Source organism: Pogoniulus pusillus, chromosome 14, assembly GCF_015220805.1.
Source record: "Pogoniulus pusillus isolate bPogPus1 chromosome 14, bPogPus1.pri, whole genome shotgun sequence".
NCBI lineage: Eukaryota > Metazoa > Chordata > Aves > Piciformes > Lybiidae > Pogoniulus > Pogoniulus pusillus.
This window is the reverse complement of record NC_087277.1, coordinates 29,546,900-29,565,220: the sequence shown is the minus strand read 5'-3', so window position 1 is coordinate 29,565,220 and position 18,321 is coordinate 29,546,900. Positions and strand designations below refer to the sequence as shown.

The following is an 18,321-nucleotide window of genomic DNA, read 5'->3' as shown; positions in this document are numbered from 1 at the left end:
AGAAGGGATTCTGCCCCTCTGCTGTGCTCTGCTCTGCTGAGACCCCACCTGGAGTCCTGCATGCAGCTCTGGAGCCCCCATTACAAGAGGGCTGTGGAGATGCTGGAGAGTGTCTCCAGAGCAGGGCCAGGAGGATGCTCAGAGGCTGCAGCAGCTCTGCTGTGAGCACAGACTGAAAGAGTTGGGGCTGTGCAGGCTGGAGCAGAGAAGGCTCCAAGGGGACCTTCTTATGGCCTTGCAGGATCTGGAGGGGGCTACAGAAAAGCTGGGGAGGGACTTTTGAGGGAGTGTCAGGCCTGGGGGGAATGGAGCAGAGGTGGAGGTGGGGAGAGTGAGGCTGGAGGTGAGGAGGAAGTTGTTGAGCAGGAGTGGTGAGAGGCTGGACTGGGTTGCCCAGGGAGGGGGTTGAGGCCCCATGGCTGGAGGTGTTTGAGGCCAGGCTGGCTGAGGCTGTGTGCAGCCTGCTCTAGGGTAGGGTGTCCCTGGGCATGGCAGGGGGGGTTGGAACTGGCTGCTCCTTGTGCTCCCTTCCCACCCTGCCTGCTTCCATGATGCTGTGACTTCCTATCTCAGCACATGCAGAATATCCTTTTTCTGGAGGATATTCCTGATCAGCCTGAACCTGCTCACAAACTGAACTGATTTTGTGTATAGTCTTGGGGGCAGGGTTCCAGGAGAATAAAATGAATCTATTTGTTATCTTCCCTAACTGGGCCAGGGTAACTCCCTGCCTCCACGCCAGGAGCACAGCCACACAGAACAGCAGAGCAACAGAGGAGGAGCAACACCTTGGACATGACCAAAGACACTTCATGAGGACAAGTCTGTGACCTCAGCAGCTGTGCAGAAGGTTCAGAATACCTTTTTGCCCTGCCAGGACTCTCCCCTTGTCAAGTTCACCCTCAGCCAGCTCTTCTTAACTTATTAACTGAGCTCACCCAAGCACAGAATCAATACAATCTTGGTGCCATTGCTATAGAAACGAGTCAAGGAAGGAGGAGTGAACCTGTGAACTTTGGTCAACCTCACGTTGTCAGCTCTTGAGTCCACCGTGTCCTACCAGCTCAGCCCACGGCTCTGAGGCTGCTGAAAGGCAGGCAGAGAGGACTGCACAACAGGAGTCTCATTACCACCCACGGGGATGGCTTCAGGGAGCACTTGAAGCATTTTAGCCAAGAAGTCAGAAGCAATGACTGCTGTCCCTCTGTTAATCGTTAAGCTCAGCCTCTGGCTGGACACTCACCCTGCCAACTTTAGCAGGTCACACTGTCAGACAAGCTGCTAGAAACCTCTGAGACGCTCCTCTCTGGCTTTGCTTCTGAACCATAGAATCAAGCAGGTTGGCAGAGAGCTCCAAGATCCTCCAGTCCCACCTAGCACCCAGCCCTGCCCAAGAAACCAGACCATGGCACTAAGTGCCCCAGCCAGGCTTGGCTGCAACACCTCCAGCCACAGCCACTCCACCACCTCCCTGGGCAGCCCATTCCAATGCCAATCACTCTCTCTGCCAGCAACTTCCTCCTCACATCCAGCCTAGACCTGCCCTGCCACAGCTCCAGGCTGTGTCCCCTTCTTCTGTTGCTGGGTGCCTGGGAGAAGAGCCCAACCCCCACCTGGCTACAGCCTCCCTGCAGGCAGCTGCAGGCAGCAATGAGCTCTGCCCTGAGCCTCCTCTGCTGCAGGCTGCACCCCCCCAGCTCCCTCAGCCTCTTCTCACAGGGCTCTGCTCCAGGCCCCTCCCCAGCCTTGCTGCCCTTCTCCAAACACCTTCCAGCACCTCAGCAGCTCTCTGCAATGGAGGAGCCCAGAACTGGACACAGCACTCCAGGGGTGGCCTGAGCAGTGCTGAGCACAGGGGCACAAGAACCTCCCTTGTCCTGCTGCCCACACTGCTCCTGAGCCAGCCCAGGATGCCATTGGCTCTGCTGCCCACCTGGGCACTGCTGCCTCCTCTTCAGCTCCTCTCTCCCAGCACCCCCAGCTCCCTCTCTGCCTGGCTGCTCTCAGCCACTCTGGCCCCAGCCTGTAGTGCTGCTTGGGGTTGTTGTGGCCAAAGTGCAGAACCCTGCACTTGGCCTTGTTCAGTCTCATCCCATTGGCCTCTGCCCACCCATCCAGCCTGGCCAGGTCCCTCTGCAGGGCTCTCCTCCCCTCCAACAGCTCCACACCTGCTTGGTGTCAGCTGCACACTTACTAATGAAGAGTTTCAATGCCACTAGATTCAAGCAGCTACAATCAGAGCAAGGTCGCAGCTCTTCCCCTGGCTCCTTCCTGGCTGTCAAATACCATCTCAGTGAGACACATGAAGTGATTCCCAGTTAAGCAGGGAAAAGCCTGATTGGAATCTCTTGCTTTTCCTGTAAAACACACACAGCCTTTCCCAATTAGGGCAAAGCTTCCTATAAGAAAACAAACAACAATTAAAAAGGATTTATTTGTGCTGTCACCACAAACTTGGGATTCTTCTATGCTTTCTCAACACTGAACTCAGCAGCAAGGGACTTCATCTGACAGGCACACAAATGTTTTATTTTCCCATCTGACCACTGGCTAGATCTTAAATAGCAAATATTTGGGCTTTGTGGTACAGCAGAAGCCTCTGGAGAAAGGTCACTGAGAGAGCTTTAAATAAGTCCAGAGATAAGCAGAAGGAATGAAGTGGTAGTGCAGAAGCTGTGAAGCAAACTGCACCACAGCCAGCACCAAGGGCCAGATGTCCTCCCAGCAGCTTGAGCTGTTTGTGCTCAGGACAGATTGCCTGGAGGCCTCCACTCATCTCTGTACACAGAACCACACAAGGTGAGGGGTTGGAATGGGATCTTCAGAGCTCAGCCAGTCCAAGCCCCCTGCCACAGCAGCATCACCCAGGGCAGCTCACACAGGAACACATCCAGGTGGGGTTGGAAAGGCTCCAGAGAAGGAGACTCCACAGCCTCTCTGGGCAGCCTGCTCCAGGGCTCTGCCACCCTCACAGGGAAAGAGGTTTCCTTCTGTTCTTGAGCACCTCCTCTGCTCCAGCTGGCACCCAGTGCCCCTTGTGCTGCCCTTGGCCAGCCCTGAGCCTGGCTGCATCCTCCTGACACTGCCCTGCACATCTTGGTCAGCAGCACTGGGGGCAGCCCTCAGGCTCACAGGACGTCAGAGGTTGGAAGGGACCCAAGGAGATCATCCAGTCCAACCCCCTGCCAGAGCAGGACCACACAACCTAGCTCAGGGCACACAGGAACACATCCAGACAGGCCTGGAAAGTCTCCAGAGAAGGAGACTCCTCTGCTGCCAGCTCCCAGCCCCAGCTCCCTCAGCCTGGCCTCACAGGAGATGTTCCACTGCCTGCAGCATCTCTGTGGCTCTGCAATAGACTCTCTCAAGCAGCTCCCTGAGGTCCTTCTTGGCCTGAGGGGCACAGAACTGGACACAATACTCCAGATGTGGCCTCAGCAGGGCAGAGCAGAGGGGCAGGATAACCTCTTTTGACCCACTCACCACAGCCCTGCTAATCCACCCTAGGCTACCCTTGGCCTTTTTGGCCACAAGGGCACTTTGCTGGCTCATGGGCACCCTCCCATCCACCAGCACCCCCAGCTCTCCTTCCCTTGCACTGCTCTCCAGCAGGTCTGTCCCCAGCCTATCCTGGTCCCTGGGGTTGTTCTTTCCCAGATGCCAGCCTCTATCCTTGTCCTTGGACTTCATTCAGTGTCTCCCTGCCCAGCTCCTCAGCCTGTCTAGGTCTGACTGGAGGTCAGTGTTCTCCAAGTGCCCCAGCCTGCAGATGTGCCTGCAGCACACTTGCTGAGAGCACAGGACAGCCCTTGCAAGGAAAAGCTAAAAGCCATCCCACTACTTCCTATGCTCCAACTCCCACCTTACAGCTCTGCTTGGCAAATGTGGACCCTGCCTGAGCCCCCTTGCCAGGGGCAGGCTGTAGGTTCAGTTCAGCCTCCCACAGAAGAGCAGCTCCCACTTCACCCTGAGGAGTCCTGATGACACCCAGCAATCTGCCCAGATTCCTCTGTGCTGTTTTCCTCTCCTCCAGAGCATTTAGCACTTCATCTCTGTGACCCTAGCAACACTTGCAACCCATCCCTCACTCCCTCACCCTGCTGCAGAAACCAGAAGGTCTCAATGAAGCTGTGAACACTGGCCAAGCCCTTCTGAATTCACAGAAAAGAGTCCTGCTGCAGAGAGGTGACCATGGAAGGACTCTGAGGTTTGCCAAAGCTGCCTTTGTGCAGTGAACAATCTGAGACGTTGCAGGGTGTTGTGCAGGGGCAGGCAGGGCTGGGCTTGAGCTCTAGCAGGAAGTTCTCTGCATGCCAGAGAGAGGAGGATATAAATCTTCATGTAATCTAGATCATCATCTTCACTAGCTGGGTTAAAACTCAGCCCACCTGCCAAAGTCAGCTTATTTGTGTTTCTTCTCACTTAGCTGTAGCTTTCCTCAGTATTTGGATGTCAGAACCTGATGCCCCCAGCAGATGAGCTGCTGGAGTAGGTCCAGAGGAGGTCACAAAGGTGATCAGAGGGATGCAGACCTCCCCTGTAGGGACAAGCTGGGAGAGTTGGGGCTGCTTAGGCCCAAGGAGCACCTTAGAGCAGCCTTCCAGTACCTGAAAAGGGCTGCAAGAAAGGCAGGAAGGGAGTTTTTTAAAGGGCTTGTAGAGACAGGAGAGGAGGGAATGGATTGAAGCTAGAGGAGGGTAGACTTGGACTGGAGATAAGGAAGAGATTCCAGTGAGGGTGGTGAGACACTGGCACAGGTTACCCAGGGAGGTTGTGCAGCACAGAATCACCCAATGTGATCAAAGATCACATTGGGTGATTCTGTGCTGCACAACCTCCCTGGAGGTGTTCAAGGCCAGGTTGGATGAGGCCTTGAGTGACCTGTTCTAGTGGGAGGTGTCCCTGCCTATGGCAGGGGGTTGGAACTGGCTGATCCTTGAGGTCCCTTCCAACCTAAACCATTCTATGACTCTATGATGCTTTTACAGCCTCCTGCCCATGTTAAACTTCATTGCTTGGGAGAAAATGCTGTGCAAGTGCTCTGTTGTTGGCTGTAAGGAGTGAAGGAAGAGTAAGGAACTGTTTGCAGCTTAAAGTAACTCTCAGCAAGGATGGAGAGAATGGGGAACAGGCACTGCTCATGGTACTGGAAAATGGAGATGGGAATTCAGGACCACAAGGATGATCCAAGGGAACAGGCTGAGGGAGCTGGGGATGCTCAGCCTGGAGAAGAGAAGGCTCCCTCCTGGAAGGTGTTCAAGGCCAGGCTGGATAAGGGCTGGGGATGCTCAGCCTGGAGAAGAGAAGGCTCCCTCCTGGAAGGTGTTCAAGGCCAGGCTGGATAAGGGCTGGGGATGCTCAGCCTGGAGAAGAGAAGGCTCCCTCCTGGAAGGTGTTCAAGCCCAGGCTGGATAAGGGCTGGGGATGCTCAGCCTGGAGAAGGGAAGGCTCCCTCCTGGAAGGTGTTCAAGCCCAGGCTGCATAAGGGCTGGGGATGCTCAGCCTGGAGAAGGGAAGGCTCCCTCCTGGAAGGTGTTCAAGCCCAGGCTGGATAAGGGCTGGGGATGCTCAGCCTGGAGAAGGGAAGGCTCCCTCCTGGAAGGTCTTCAAGGCCAGGCTGCATAAGGGCTGGGGATGCTCAGCCTGGAGAAGGGAAGGCTCCCTCCTGGAAGGTGTTCAAGCCCAGGCTGGATAAGGGCTGGGGATGCTCAGCCTGGAGAAGGGAAGGCTCCCTCCTGGAAGGTGTTCAAGCCCAGGCTGCATAAGGGCTGGGGATGCTCAGCCTGGAGAAGAGAAGGCTCCCTCCTGGAAGGTGTTCAAGGCCAGGCTGGATAAGGGCTGGGGATGCTCAGCCTGGAGAAGAGAAGGCTCCCTCCTGGAAGGTGTTCAAGGCCAGGCTGCATAAGGGCTGGGGATGCTCAGCCTGGAGAAGAGAAGGCTCCCTCCTGGAAGGTGTTCAAGGCCAGGCTGCATAAGGGCTGGGGATGCTCAGCCTGGAGAAGAGAAGGCTCCCTCCTGGAAGGTGTTCAAGACCAGGTTGGATAAGGGCTGGGGATGCTCAGCCTGGAGAAGAGAAGGCTCCCTCCTGGAAGGTGTTCAAGGCCAGGCTGGATAAGGGCTGGGGAGGCTCAGCCTGGAGAAGAGAAGGTTCCCTCCTGGAAGGTGTTCAAGCCCAGGCTGCATAAGGGCTGGGGAGGCTCAGCCTGGAGAAGAGAAGGTTCCCTCCTGGAAGGTGTTCAAGGCCAGGCTGGATAAGGGCTGGGGAGGCTCAGCCTGGAGAAGAGAAGGCTCCCTCCTGGAAGGTGTTCAAGCCCAGGCTGCATAAGGGCTGGGGATGCTCAGCCTGGAGAAGAGAAGGCTCCCTCCTGGAAGGTGTTCAAGCCCAGGCTGCATAAGGGCTGGGGATGCTCAGCCTGGAGAAGAGAAGGCTCCCTCCTGGAAGGTGTTCAAGGCCAGGATGGATAAGGGCTGGGGATGCTCAGCCTGGAGAAGAGAAGGCTCCCTCCTGGAAGGTGTTCAAGGCCAGGCTGGATAAGGGCTGGGGATGCTCAGCCTGGAGAAGAGAAGGCTCCCTCCTGGAAGGTGTTCAAGGCCAGGCTGCATAAGGGCTGGGGATGCTCAGCCTGGAGAAGAGAAGGCTCCCTCCTGGAAGGTGTTCAAGGCCAGGATGGATAAGGGCTGGGGATGCTCAGCCTGGAGAAGAGAAGGCTCCCTCCTGGAAGGTGTTCAAGGCCAGGCTGGATAAGGGCTTGAGCAAGCTGCACTGGTGAAAAGTGTCCCTGCCCAGGGTTGGAACTGGATGATCTTCAGGGTCCTTTCCAACCCAACCCATTCTGTGCACCCATGAATTTGAAGTTCTCTAGACAATTTTAAATGAAGCCACCAAATTCCTCAACAAAAAGAGATGCAGCAGCCTTAGCTGGGTGCAGGGATGCAACCCAAGTGTTATGCCAAACTTACTAGAAGGTTGGAAACTAATGAATGAAGAAAAGAAGGGGGGGTAAGGGAAGGGATCTACTCGGGCTTGCTATTAATAAGCTCATTAATAGGCCTATTTATATGCACAGCTGCAGTCCTCCAGAAAGGCTTGCAGAGCACTTGCAGAACGTGCAAAGAAGCAGTCAAAGAATCAGCTGAACATTGATTCCAGCTAAGCTCACAGCTCCCTGAGGCATTTCAGCATGTAAACTGACCAGGTCAGGCACAAGTGGAGAACACAGATCCAAGAATTCAGGTTTACAGTGCCAAGAAACCAAATCCTACAAACAGGACAGAGCATGAGCTGTAGCATCTGCTTGTCAGAGGAGACAGAGAGGAACACACTTGTCAAGAGTGCAAGACCTCGTTTGTCCTTTCCTTCAAAGAGTGGTCTGACCTCATAGAATCATAGAATCAACCAGGTTGGAAGAGACCAACCTATCCCCCAGCCTCCTCTGCTCCAGCCTGCACAGCCCCAACTCTTTCAGTCTGTGCTCACAGCAGAGCTGCTGCAGCCTCTGAGCATCCTCCTGGCCCTGCTCTGGACACTCTCCAGCATCTCCACAGCCCTCTTGTAATGGGGGCTTCAGAGCTGGATGCAGTTTTTAGGCTGCCAGGGAGTGTCAGGAGTGGGGGGAATGGAGCAAAGCTGGAGGTGGGGAGAGTGAGGCTGGAGGTGAGGAGGAAGTTGTTGAGCAGGAGAGTGGTGAGAGGCTGGAATGGGTTGCCCAGGGAGGGGGTTGAGGCCCCATGGCTGGAGGTGTTTGAGGCCAGGCTGGCTGAGGCTGTGTGCAGCCTGCTCTAGGGTAGGGTGTCCCTGGGCATGGCAGGGGGGCTGGAACTGGCTGCTCCTTATGGTCCCTTCTAACCCTGTTCTCCCCCTGATTATAAGAAGAGGTTTCAGAGCTCAGAGATGGTTCTCCTGGCAAGGAGCTAGCTGACAGACATGTCCCAATTGCAAGGGAATCATAGAATCAGCCAGGCTGGAAGAGAGCTCCAAGCTCAGCTAGTCCAACCTAGCACCCAGCCCTAGACCATAGCACTAAATGCCTCATCCAGTCTGTTGCTGAACACCTCCAGCCACAGCCACTCCACCACCTCCCTGGGCAGGCAATGCCAATGCCAATCACTCTCTCTGCCAGCAACTTCCTCCTCACATCCAGCCTAGACCTGCCCTGCCACAGCTTCAGGCTGTGTCCCCTTCTTCTGCTGCTGCCTGCCTGGCAGCAGAGCCCAACCCCACCACTTGGGTGACTGACCCCCACCTAGCTACAACCTCCCATGGCAGTACAGAGCAGCACACCACCGAAGAAGGTGTCCTAAAGTCACCCATGTACCTTAGAGAGCCACAGAACCAACCAGGCTGGAAAAGAGCTCCAAGCTCACCCAGCCCAACCTAGCACCCAGCCCTGCCCAACCAAACAGACCATGGCACTAAGTGCCCCAGCCAGGCTTGGCTTCAACACCTCCAGGGAGGGCAACTCAGCCTCTCCTACAAGCAGCACATTCAACTTGCCACACCACACGGAGGAAAAAACATCTTTTGTCAGCTGACACCACCCAAACCAGAAATGAAGGTCAAGGACCATTAGACCAAGATCACAAGAGAAACAAAGCTCAGCCCCTGCAATACTGTGTCCAGTTCTGGGCCACTCACTTCAAGAAGGACCTCAGGGAACTGCTTCAGAGAGTCCAGCACAGAGCCACAAAGCTGCTGAAGGCAGTGGAGCATCTCCTGTGAGGCCAGGCTGAGGGAGCTGGGGCTGGGAGCTGGCAGCAGAGGAGCCTGAGGGCTGCCCTCAGTGCTGCTGCTCAAGCTGTGCAGGGCAGTGTCAGGAGCACAGAGCCAGGCTCTGCTCAGGGCTGGCCAAGGGCAGCACAAAGGGCACTGGGTGCCAGCTGCAGCAGAGGAGCTGTCCTGGGAACAGGAGGGAAACTTTTTCCCTGTGAGGATGGCAGAGCCCTGGAGCAGGCTGCCCAGAGAGGCTGTGGAGTCTCCTTCTCTGGAGACATTTCCAACCCCACCTGGATGTACTCCTGTGTGAGCTGCCCTGAGTGATGCTGCTGTGGCAGGGGGGTTGGATTGGATGAGCTTTCAAAGTCACTTTCCACCCCTACCATTCTGTGGTTCTGTGACTTGAGTTCCATTCTCAACCCTTGTCACTTGCTGCAGTACCTGTGACCAGTTACATTTCCCAGCCTTCAGCCTCATTTCAAACTGTTTTGCTTCAGACCTTTGGAACAGACATTCCACCTACTGCTGAGTTCTCCCCCAGACTTCAGGGATGCAAATCTTCTTTTGTTTCAGTTCACAACTGTGAATTGAAAATGGTTGGCTGGTGGCAATGGCAACTTTCTCTTCCCCTGCACTTGCCCTGCATTGGGAAACACTTTGGCTAAAAAGGCACTGTGAGAGCTTGGGTCTGCAGTGCCTAAAGAGAGAGAAGGTTCCCATTCTTAGCAGAGCAGCACAGTGGAGTGAGTGTGGTGAAGAACCCACAAAGGCTCCGAGAGGAGCTGAGCAGCACACAGATGCAAGCATTCACTGGTTGTACTTTTCTGTCTCTTGGTTACATTTGTCCACTACCACTGGCATTAACATCAGCAGGGGGCTTGTCAGCAGCTCCTTACCCAGCCTGGTCAAAGCTGAGCTGCTCCCCTGGAAGAAGTGAAGAGATTCCAGCCCATTTCTTTACTTAAAGCAACAGAGCAGAGAAAATCCATGTATAGACAAGCACCCAGTCGAGAGGTGTCCCTGCTCAGGCCAGGGAGGTTGGACTAGGTGACACCTGAGATCCCTTCCAACCTGAGCCATTGACTCTATGATTCTCTGATCTTTGAGGGATACATTGGGACACTCCACAAGCTGAGCTGAAATGACAGCAGGCAGAGTTCAGCAAAGACATCCTACTCTTCTCCAGACTGAACAACCCCAACTCTCTCAGTCTGTCTTCACAGGAGAGCAGCTCCAGCCCTCCAATCAGCTTGGCAGCCACTCTCCAGCACCTCCAGACCTTTCCTGTAGCAAGGGCTCCAGAACTGGATGCAGCACTCCAGGTGGGTCTTGCCAGAGGGGAGCAAAGGGGGAGAATCACCCTGCTGGCCATGGTTACTAGTCTGAGGGGATTCTCAGGGCTGCTCCCTGGGGTTGTCTTTTCCCCATTTTTAAAGGACAAAATACATTTACTGTCATCTTCTCACATACCTGCTCTGGGTACTTGCTCCCAACAATCTCTGCCACAGTGTTAAAGGAAGGAGAGTCTGGGTAGGTCTTTGCCCCCATCTTCAGGTGCACCATGATCTTAGTGCCCCTCAGAGCCATCCGTGCCATCATCTCAGCATCCTCCACGGAGATGCAAGCGGTGGGGATCCGGGGCACAGCAGGCTGGTAACTCTGCCAGCCTGTGTGTGGGCTGTGAAGACACAAACACTGCTAAGCATGCAAGTCCAGCAGCTGTTCTCACAACAGCAACTGAAAGAGTAGCAGGGGCAAGAAAATAAAATAACATTAAATAAAATTAAATGATACAATGGCAGCCTGGGCTGGCTCAGGAGCAGTGTGGGCAGCAGGACAAGGGAGGTTCTTGTGCCCCTGTGCTCAGCACTGCTCAGGACACACCTGCAGTGCTGTGTCCAGTGCTGGGCTCCTCCATTGCAGAGAGATGCTGAGGTGCTGGAAGGTGTTTGGAGAAGGGCAGCAAGGCTGGGGAGAAGCCTGGAGCAGAGCCCTGTGAGGAGAGGCTGAGGGAGCTGGGGGGGTGCAGCCTGCAGCAGAGGAGGCTCAGGGCAGAGCTCATTGCTGCCTGCAGCTGCCTGAAGGGAGGTTGTAGCCAGGTGGGGGTTGGGCTCTTCTCCCAGGCAGCCAGCACCAGAAGAAGGGGACACAGCCTGGAGCTGTGCCAGGGCAGGTCCAGGCTGGATGTGAGGAGGAAGTTGTTGGCAGAGAGAGTGATTGGCACTGGAATGGGCTGCCCAGGGAGGTGGTGGACTCACCATCCCTAGAGGTGGTCAAGAAAAGCCTGTATGAGGCACTTGGTGCCATGGTCTGGATTGGCCAGGGCTGGGTGCTAGGTTGGACTGGATGATCTTGGAGGTCTCTTCCCACCTGGCTGATTCTATAGCTGAGGGGATCCAACAGGACGGCAGCAGAGACTTTTGCTAAGGGTGTCTAAGGCCAGGCCAAGGGGGAATGGTTTGAAGCTGAGGCAGAGCAGGGTTAGGCTGGAGCTGAGGAAGAAGTTCTTCAGTGTGAGGGTGGTGAGACTCTGGAATAGGCTGCCCAGGGAGGTTGTGGCTGCCTCCTGCCTGGGGGTGTTCAAGGCCAGGTTGGATGAGGCTTTGAGCAGCTGAGTCTAGCTGAGAGGTGTCCCTGCCCATGGCAGGTGGTTGGAGTCGATGATCTCTGAGGTCCCTTCTGACCTAAGCCCCTCTCTGACTGTGTGACTCTGTGATTACTCTGCCATTCAGAAACCTGCATCTAACCAGTTCTAGGCACTCATTAAAATCAGACCTTACCAAATAAGCCAAGCAGCTTTGATGCCATTAGAATCATGGAATCACAGAATCCTGCAGGTTGGAAGAGACCTCCAAGCTCCTCCAGTCCAACCTAGCACCCAGCCCTGTCGCTCTGTGCCAGGGCACAGCACACAGCTCTCACAGATCCCTTCATACCTCACTGTACCATTCAGTGCCACATGCACTGAGGGCACCCTAGAACCACAGGAGTGTCTGGAATCCAGTGGAGATGAGCCTGGCTTGCAGAAAACAACTGTGAATGGGAAAAGGATCAAATGAAGCCATGTCCAATGAACTCCACCTGGGACTATCCTGCTAGGAAAGCAGGAAAGCCTGCACCATCCTTTCCAAGCACCTGTAGGAAACAGAGCCTTGTTTAGCTGCTCTTCCACTGGACAAGGAACTCTCTGCATCCTATAGGCTTGGGGATGATTGTCCAGCAGCTGACAACACTTTGAGGGACCCATTTCTTTCATACACCTGTTCGGCCTCCCTCTGCTCCAAGTGTAGAACCAAGCCCCCTCCTCCCACGATCACATCCCTGCCCGGTGAGAGCGCAGCTGCTAGCTGCACACCACCATAGGCCTGTTAGCCCACAGCTCCTGGAGGGACCCCAGTGACAACCCTGACTGCCAGCAGCTGCAAGGCTTTTGGCTTCACTGAGGGTTTTTTGCTGATCTCCTGGCTTCTCAGCTCTGAGTAGCAGCCATATTCATAACTTCAGTGACCCCTCCACCACCGCAGACTGGAGAGCACAGAGAGCACATTAAGAAGCCTCTCTGCTAACAGCTGCTCTGTTGAATGCCTGCAGCAAGGGTATAAATAAAGCCAAACAGAAAACACAAACCACCACCAAAAGAACAACAGCCCAGAGTTTCTTCATTTGTACAGCAGAGAATGGGACCAAAAAACTCATCCCAGGGTCAGCAAGACATAAGCTAATGGAGGGCAGGGAGGTCATTCAGAAGTGGACCTGTGCCAACAGCAGGAGGTGCAAAAGTCCAAGTGCAAGGTGCTGCAGTTGGGTCAGGCCAGTCCCAGGCACAAAGCCAGGCTGGGTGCAGATTGGATTGAGAACAGCTCTGAAGAAAGAGACTTGGGGGTGTTGGGTGCTGAGCAGCCCCCCGGGAGCCAGCAGTGCCCTCATGCAGCCCAGCAGGCAGCTGTGTGCTGGCTGCAGCCAGAGCAGTGTGGGCAGCAGGGCAGGAGAGGGGATTCTGCCCCTTTGCTCTGCTCAGACCTCACCTCCAATGCTGCCTCCAGGTCTGCTGTCTCCACGAGAAAAGAGGACACAGAGCTGCTGGAGTGAGTCCAGAGGAGGCCACAAAGATGGTCCAAGAGGCGAAGCAGCTCTGCTGGAGGACAGGCTGAGAAGAGAAGACTCTGGGAGGACCTTAGAGCTGCCTGCCAGTACCTGAAGGGATCCTGCAGGAAGGCTGCAGAGGAACTTTTCCTGAGGGTGTCCAAAGCCAGGCCAAGGGGGAATGGTTTGAAGCTGAGGCAGAGCAGGGTTAGATTGGAGCTGAGGAAGAAGTTCTGCAGTGTGAGGCTGGTGAGACTTGAGGATGTCATCAACTCTTCCTCAACCATGCTCTAGAGCCGCTCCTTGCCCAGCCTGGATTTGTGCTTGGGATTGCCCTGACCCAGCTGCAGGACCTTGAACTTGGCCTGGTTGAACTTCATGATGTTGCCTTGGGCCCACCTGTCCAGCCTGTCCAAGTCCCTCTGGGTGGATCCCTTCCCTCCTGCCTCTCACACAGCCCTCCCAGCTTGGTGTCACCACTAACTTGCTGTGGGTGCCTCTATCCCACTGCCTCTTCCCTTTACACACTGGCTGGGGGAGAGCTTCAGAGGAACAAGCTGCATTCTCTCTGCCTTTCTCAGGAGGAGGATGGTGTTGCCCTCCAGCTACCTGCCACCTTTTTTGCACTTGCCTGGTTTCTGCTACCTTTCCATTAACTTTTAAGTCACTCCAAGGAAGAAAAGGTGCTGTGCCCTATGGAAAAGGGGGACGTGGATGGCAATCCATCGCTGACTGCCACTCAGAAGTAGCACAGAAAGATTTACAGGACTGAAACCTAATTTTAGGCACTGAAGAAGAGTTCTGCTTCTAAAATGCTAAACTGCAGCTGCACTAATTATTCCAGATAGCTCTGCTGAAGTTTTCTCATGGGTGTGCCTACTCACTTGGTATTTTTGGCAAGACTGAAACATCAGAATTCTCTCAGACACTGCAGCAAACCATTTCTGTTTCCCTGGATTGAGAGATTCAAACTTAAGCAGAGAAAGAGGCAGGGAAAGCCTACAGGGTTTTGTGAGGTTTCAGCCTTGGATGGTCTCTCAGAACAAGGCAGCAGCTCAGATTCTGGACTGGAGGTACTGGCTGCATCTCAGCAGTGTTGAACCCCTGGCTAAAGCTCTTTGGTCTTGAGTACAAACACAGATTTCTCTAGATGTCATTTCTGGAGCCACAGAGCATGCACTCAAACTGCCTGCTCATCTCACATTCTTTCATGCTCTCCCATGCAGCAACTGCAGCTTGCTCAGAGCCTGCAACTGAGAATCCTGAAAGTTGTTGTTTCTTTCTTTGGAGACTGCTGGCAGAGAGCCTGAGAGGGATGCAGAGATCCTCCTCAAAGATGCTTACCCTGAAAAGGTGTAAGCAATACAAGCTAAAGAACCTGTACCCCACCTGTGAGCCCACTCTTTGCAAACATCAGCCTTCTGGCAAACCCACATCTGAATCCCAGGACCTGCACTTTAAAGCTGATCTGAGAGAGCTGTTACTAAGGTAAAGCCTTCTACTTCCAGGAAATTTCAGCTCCTTCCTGCTCTCCCCAGAGGCTTCGACTCAGTAACGACTCACCCTGAGAGAGCTGAACTTCAAACCCAAATGCCTGCATGTCCTCAATGCCAAACTGGGCAAGGAAGCAACTTACCTGGTCCCTTGTTATTGACATAGCTGCACCAGTTCCTGCTGCATGTGGGAGTTCTTTATCTGTTCATCACAGAAGGGCTCAGGTTGGAAGGGACCTCAGAGATCATCTCCTCCAACCTCCCCGCCATGGGCAGGGACACCTCTCAGCTAGACTCTGCTGCTCAAGGCCTCATCCTACCTGGCCTTAAATATTCCCAGGCAGAAGGCAGCCACAGCCTCTCTGGGCAGCCTCTTCCAGAGTCTCACCACCCTCACACTGAAGAATTTCTTCCTCAGCTCCAGTCTAACCCTGCTCTGCCTCAGCTTCAAACCATTCCCCCTTGGCCTGGCTCTAGACACCTTCAGGAAAAGTCCCTCTGCAGCCTCCCTGCAGGATCCCTTCAGGTACTGGCAGGCAGCTCTAAGGTTCCCCTGGAACCTTCTCTTCTCCAGGCTGAACACCCCCAGCTCCCTCAGCCTATCTCACAGCAGAGGTGGCCCAGTCCTTGGATCCCCTTTTTGCAGAGCAGCTCTCAGTTGTACCTTGCAATCAACTCTACTCAAACTTCAACCTTTCAGGTGAAGTCTGTGCAGATAAACATGGATCAGAGCCACCACAGCTTCAGATTCATCCAAAGCCATTAGAATCACAGAATCAGCCAGGCTGAGAAGAGAGCTCCAAGCTCAGCCAGCCCAACCTAGCACCCAGCCCTGCCCAACCAACCAGACCATGGCACTAAGTGCCCCAGCCAGGCTTGGCTTCAACACCTCCAGGCACAGTGACTCCACCACCTCCCTGGGCAGCCTCACTCAGTCTTGCTTCTTGGTGTTTCAAATCTATTTACTTCTTTTAAGCAGCAGAACAAGAAGAGGTGCTCCAGCCCCTTGGTATTCTGCACTCTGTCAATCACCTCCTGCCAGAGCCTTACCCTAGAGCTGCCTTAGGCCTACCTGAGATCTCAGTCTAGCAGAAGTTACCAGTCAGACCCCCAGACAAAGGAATATTTACCAGCTGTGGTCACTCATTGCTATTTAACAGCACAACCATTGCTGAGGTTTCTTTCAGCACAGGCCAATGGTTGCAAAGCCTTTGACACTGTCTGCCACAAGAAGCTCCTAGCCAAGCTGGCAGCTCGTGGTTTGGACAGATTCACTCTGTGCTGGGTCAGGAACTGGCTGGATGGCAGAGCTCAGAGAGTGGTGGTGAATGGTGCCACATCCAGTTGGTAGCTGTCACCAGTGGTGTTCCCCAAGGATCAGTGCTGGGAACAGTCCTGTTCAGTATCTTTCTTGATGATCTGGAGCAGGGGAATGAGTCCTGCATCAGTAAGTTTGCAGATGACACCAAGCTAGGAGCAGCTGTGGAGCTGTTGGAGGGTAGGAGAGCCCTGCAGAGGGACCTGGCCAGGCTGGATGGGTGGGCAGAGGCCAATGGGATAAGATTGAACAAGGCCAAGGGCAGGGTTCTGCACTTTGGCCACAACAACCCCAAGCAGCACTAGAGGCTGGGGCCAGAGTGGCTGAGAGCAGCCTGGAGGAAAGGGACCTGGGGGTGCTGATAGAGAGTAGGCTGAAGATGAGGCAGCAGTGTGCCCAGGTGGGCAGCAGAGCCAATGGCATCCTGGGCTGGCTCAGGAGCAGTGTGGGCAGCAGGACAAGGGAGGTTATTCTTGCCCTGTGCTCAGCACTGCTCAGGCCACCCCTGGAGTGCTGTGTCCAGTTCTGGGCCCCTCAATTCAAGAGAGATGTTGAGGTGCTGGAAGGTGTCCAGAGAAGGGCAGCAAGGCTGGGGAGGGGCCTGGAACACAAACCCTGTGAGGAGAGGCTGAGGGAGCTGGGGGTGTGCAGCCTGCAGCAGAGGAGGCTCAGGAGTGACTTCATTGCTGTCTACAACTACCTGAAGGGAGGTTGTAGCCAGGTGGGGGGTGGCCTCTTCTCCCAGACACCCACCAATAGAACAAGGGGACACAGCCTCAAGCTGTGCCAGGGCAGGTCTAGGCTGGATGTTAGGAGGAAGTTGTTGGCAGAGAGAGTGATTGGCATTGGAATGGGCTGCCCAGGGAGGTGGTGGAGGCACCATCCCTGGAGGTATCACAGTATCACCAAGGTTGGAAGAGACCTCATAGATCATCAAGTCCAATCCTAGTGCCATGGTCTGGTTGACTGGCTAGGGCTGGTGCTAGGTTGGACTGGCTGAGCTTGGAGGTCTCTTCCAACCTGGCTGATTCCATGATTCTACCCTGAGTACCAATTAGAGTCTAGAACAGCTGATTTTTGATGCTGTCTTCTTTACAGTGAGCAAAGCACAAGTGGTACACTGGATTAACATTAAAAAGGAGTATTACCTCTGCTTGCAAGCAGGGAAAGAGAAACAACCATCAGTTACTCCAGACCCCGTGGGGATGCAAGGCAGAGTGACAAAGAGAACTTCAGATTCCCTGAGCTGAGTTCATTCCTGTGATTACTCTGCTTTGACAAAAACCACCTTTTGCTGCCTTGTGCATAAATGGCTTGGATCAATCTGGAACTAAATGGTGCAACATTTTCAATCTCTCTTCTTCAGGTGAATTTTGTGTGCTCCACAGTTACTACCAAACGGATGGGATGAAATCCACACTGGAATAAGTAAATCAGGAACCAGTTGGTTTGCTTCTCTTTCTTATTCTTGGAATAAATGTTCCTCTCTTGTGATCCAGGAGTTGCAAGCAAAGGCCTTGGGTAGTTGTTCGACCCTGGGCAGCAGAACAGTTCTGTGTTTTTATGATTCTGTCTGGTTGGAAGTGTCTCTGCTGACAGCAGGAGGTTGGACAAGTGTTGTGGAGGGCCTGTCAGCCCAGACAGAGGCTTATTTATGCCTGCATGCCTGGACATGTTTTTCTGCCAAGACCCCTGGTAGTGAACAGGTTGTGTAACACACACACCCAACTCGTGTATCCCCGGAGTCCACCCATGTGGTCCCCATATTTGGGAGAGTCCAGGCAAACAGCTCACAGTATCACAGTATCACAGTATCATCAGGGTTGGAAGAGACCTCACAGATCATCAAGTCCAACCCTTTACCACAGAGCTCAAGGCCAGACCATGGCACCAAGTGCCACGTCCAGTCCTGCCTTGAACAGCTCCAGGGACGGCGACTCCACCACCTCCCCGGGCAGCCCATTCCAGTGCCCAATGACTCTCTCAGGGAAGAACTTTCTCCTCACCTCCAGCCTAAATCTCCCCTGGCACAGCCTGAGGCTGTGTCCTCTTGTTCTGGTGCTGGCCACTTGAGAGAAGAGAGCAACCTCCTCCTGGCCACAACCACCCCTCAGGTACATGACATACAGGCTGTGTTTACTGGTGGCAGTGCAGGGTTAACAGTTGGACTTGATGATCTGAAAGGTCTCTTCCAACCAAAACTATTCTACTCTATAATTCTACAAGTAAAGATTCAATTCCTCTGCAATATAAGTTGCCTCTGCCTTAGAGCAGACAGAACTTCAGCCCACCTTGCTGGGCAAGTAGCATAGCTCCCAAGAGGCACAAAGCCAAAGGGAAATCTCTCTCTGTGAATAGTTTATAATTGAATGCTTTGCCAGTTATTAACCAGATCCCTGTGCATATTATAGCTCTAAATTGTTTTCATAGCCTTGCACAAAGAACTAAATATTGATAAAGAGTGGTTGGGGGTGGCAAGAGTTTGTAAATATTAATTTTAATAAATTATATTTGTATATAAAAAAATTAATACTGCCTCCAATTAATCTCTCACCTCTGCCAAATTGGTGTAGGTATAGAGAACCCCCTCCGCAACACCAAGACGACCTTTGCAGCCCAGGGCAGTCTGAGTATCTCTAAAGCTCTATCCTGCTTCACAGAATCATAGAATCAAGCAGGCTGGAAGAGAGCTCCAAGCTCAGCCAGCCCAACCT

The 18,321-nt window shown here is 53.9% G+C and overlaps 1 protein-coding gene across 1 annotated transcript in view; it reads right to left on the bottom strand.

Moving 5' to 3' along the window:
* Positions 1-18,321, bottom strand: part of CPQ (carboxypeptidase Q) — a 78,281-nt gene that overhangs the window by 42,625 nt on the left and 17,335 nt on the right. Inside the window, exon 3 of the mRNA XM_064153990.1 lies at positions 10,184-10,391. Coding sequence (XP_064010060.1) covers positions 10,184-10,391 — 208 coding nt within the window. The remainder of the gene's footprint in view (positions 1-10,183; positions 10,392-18,321) is intronic.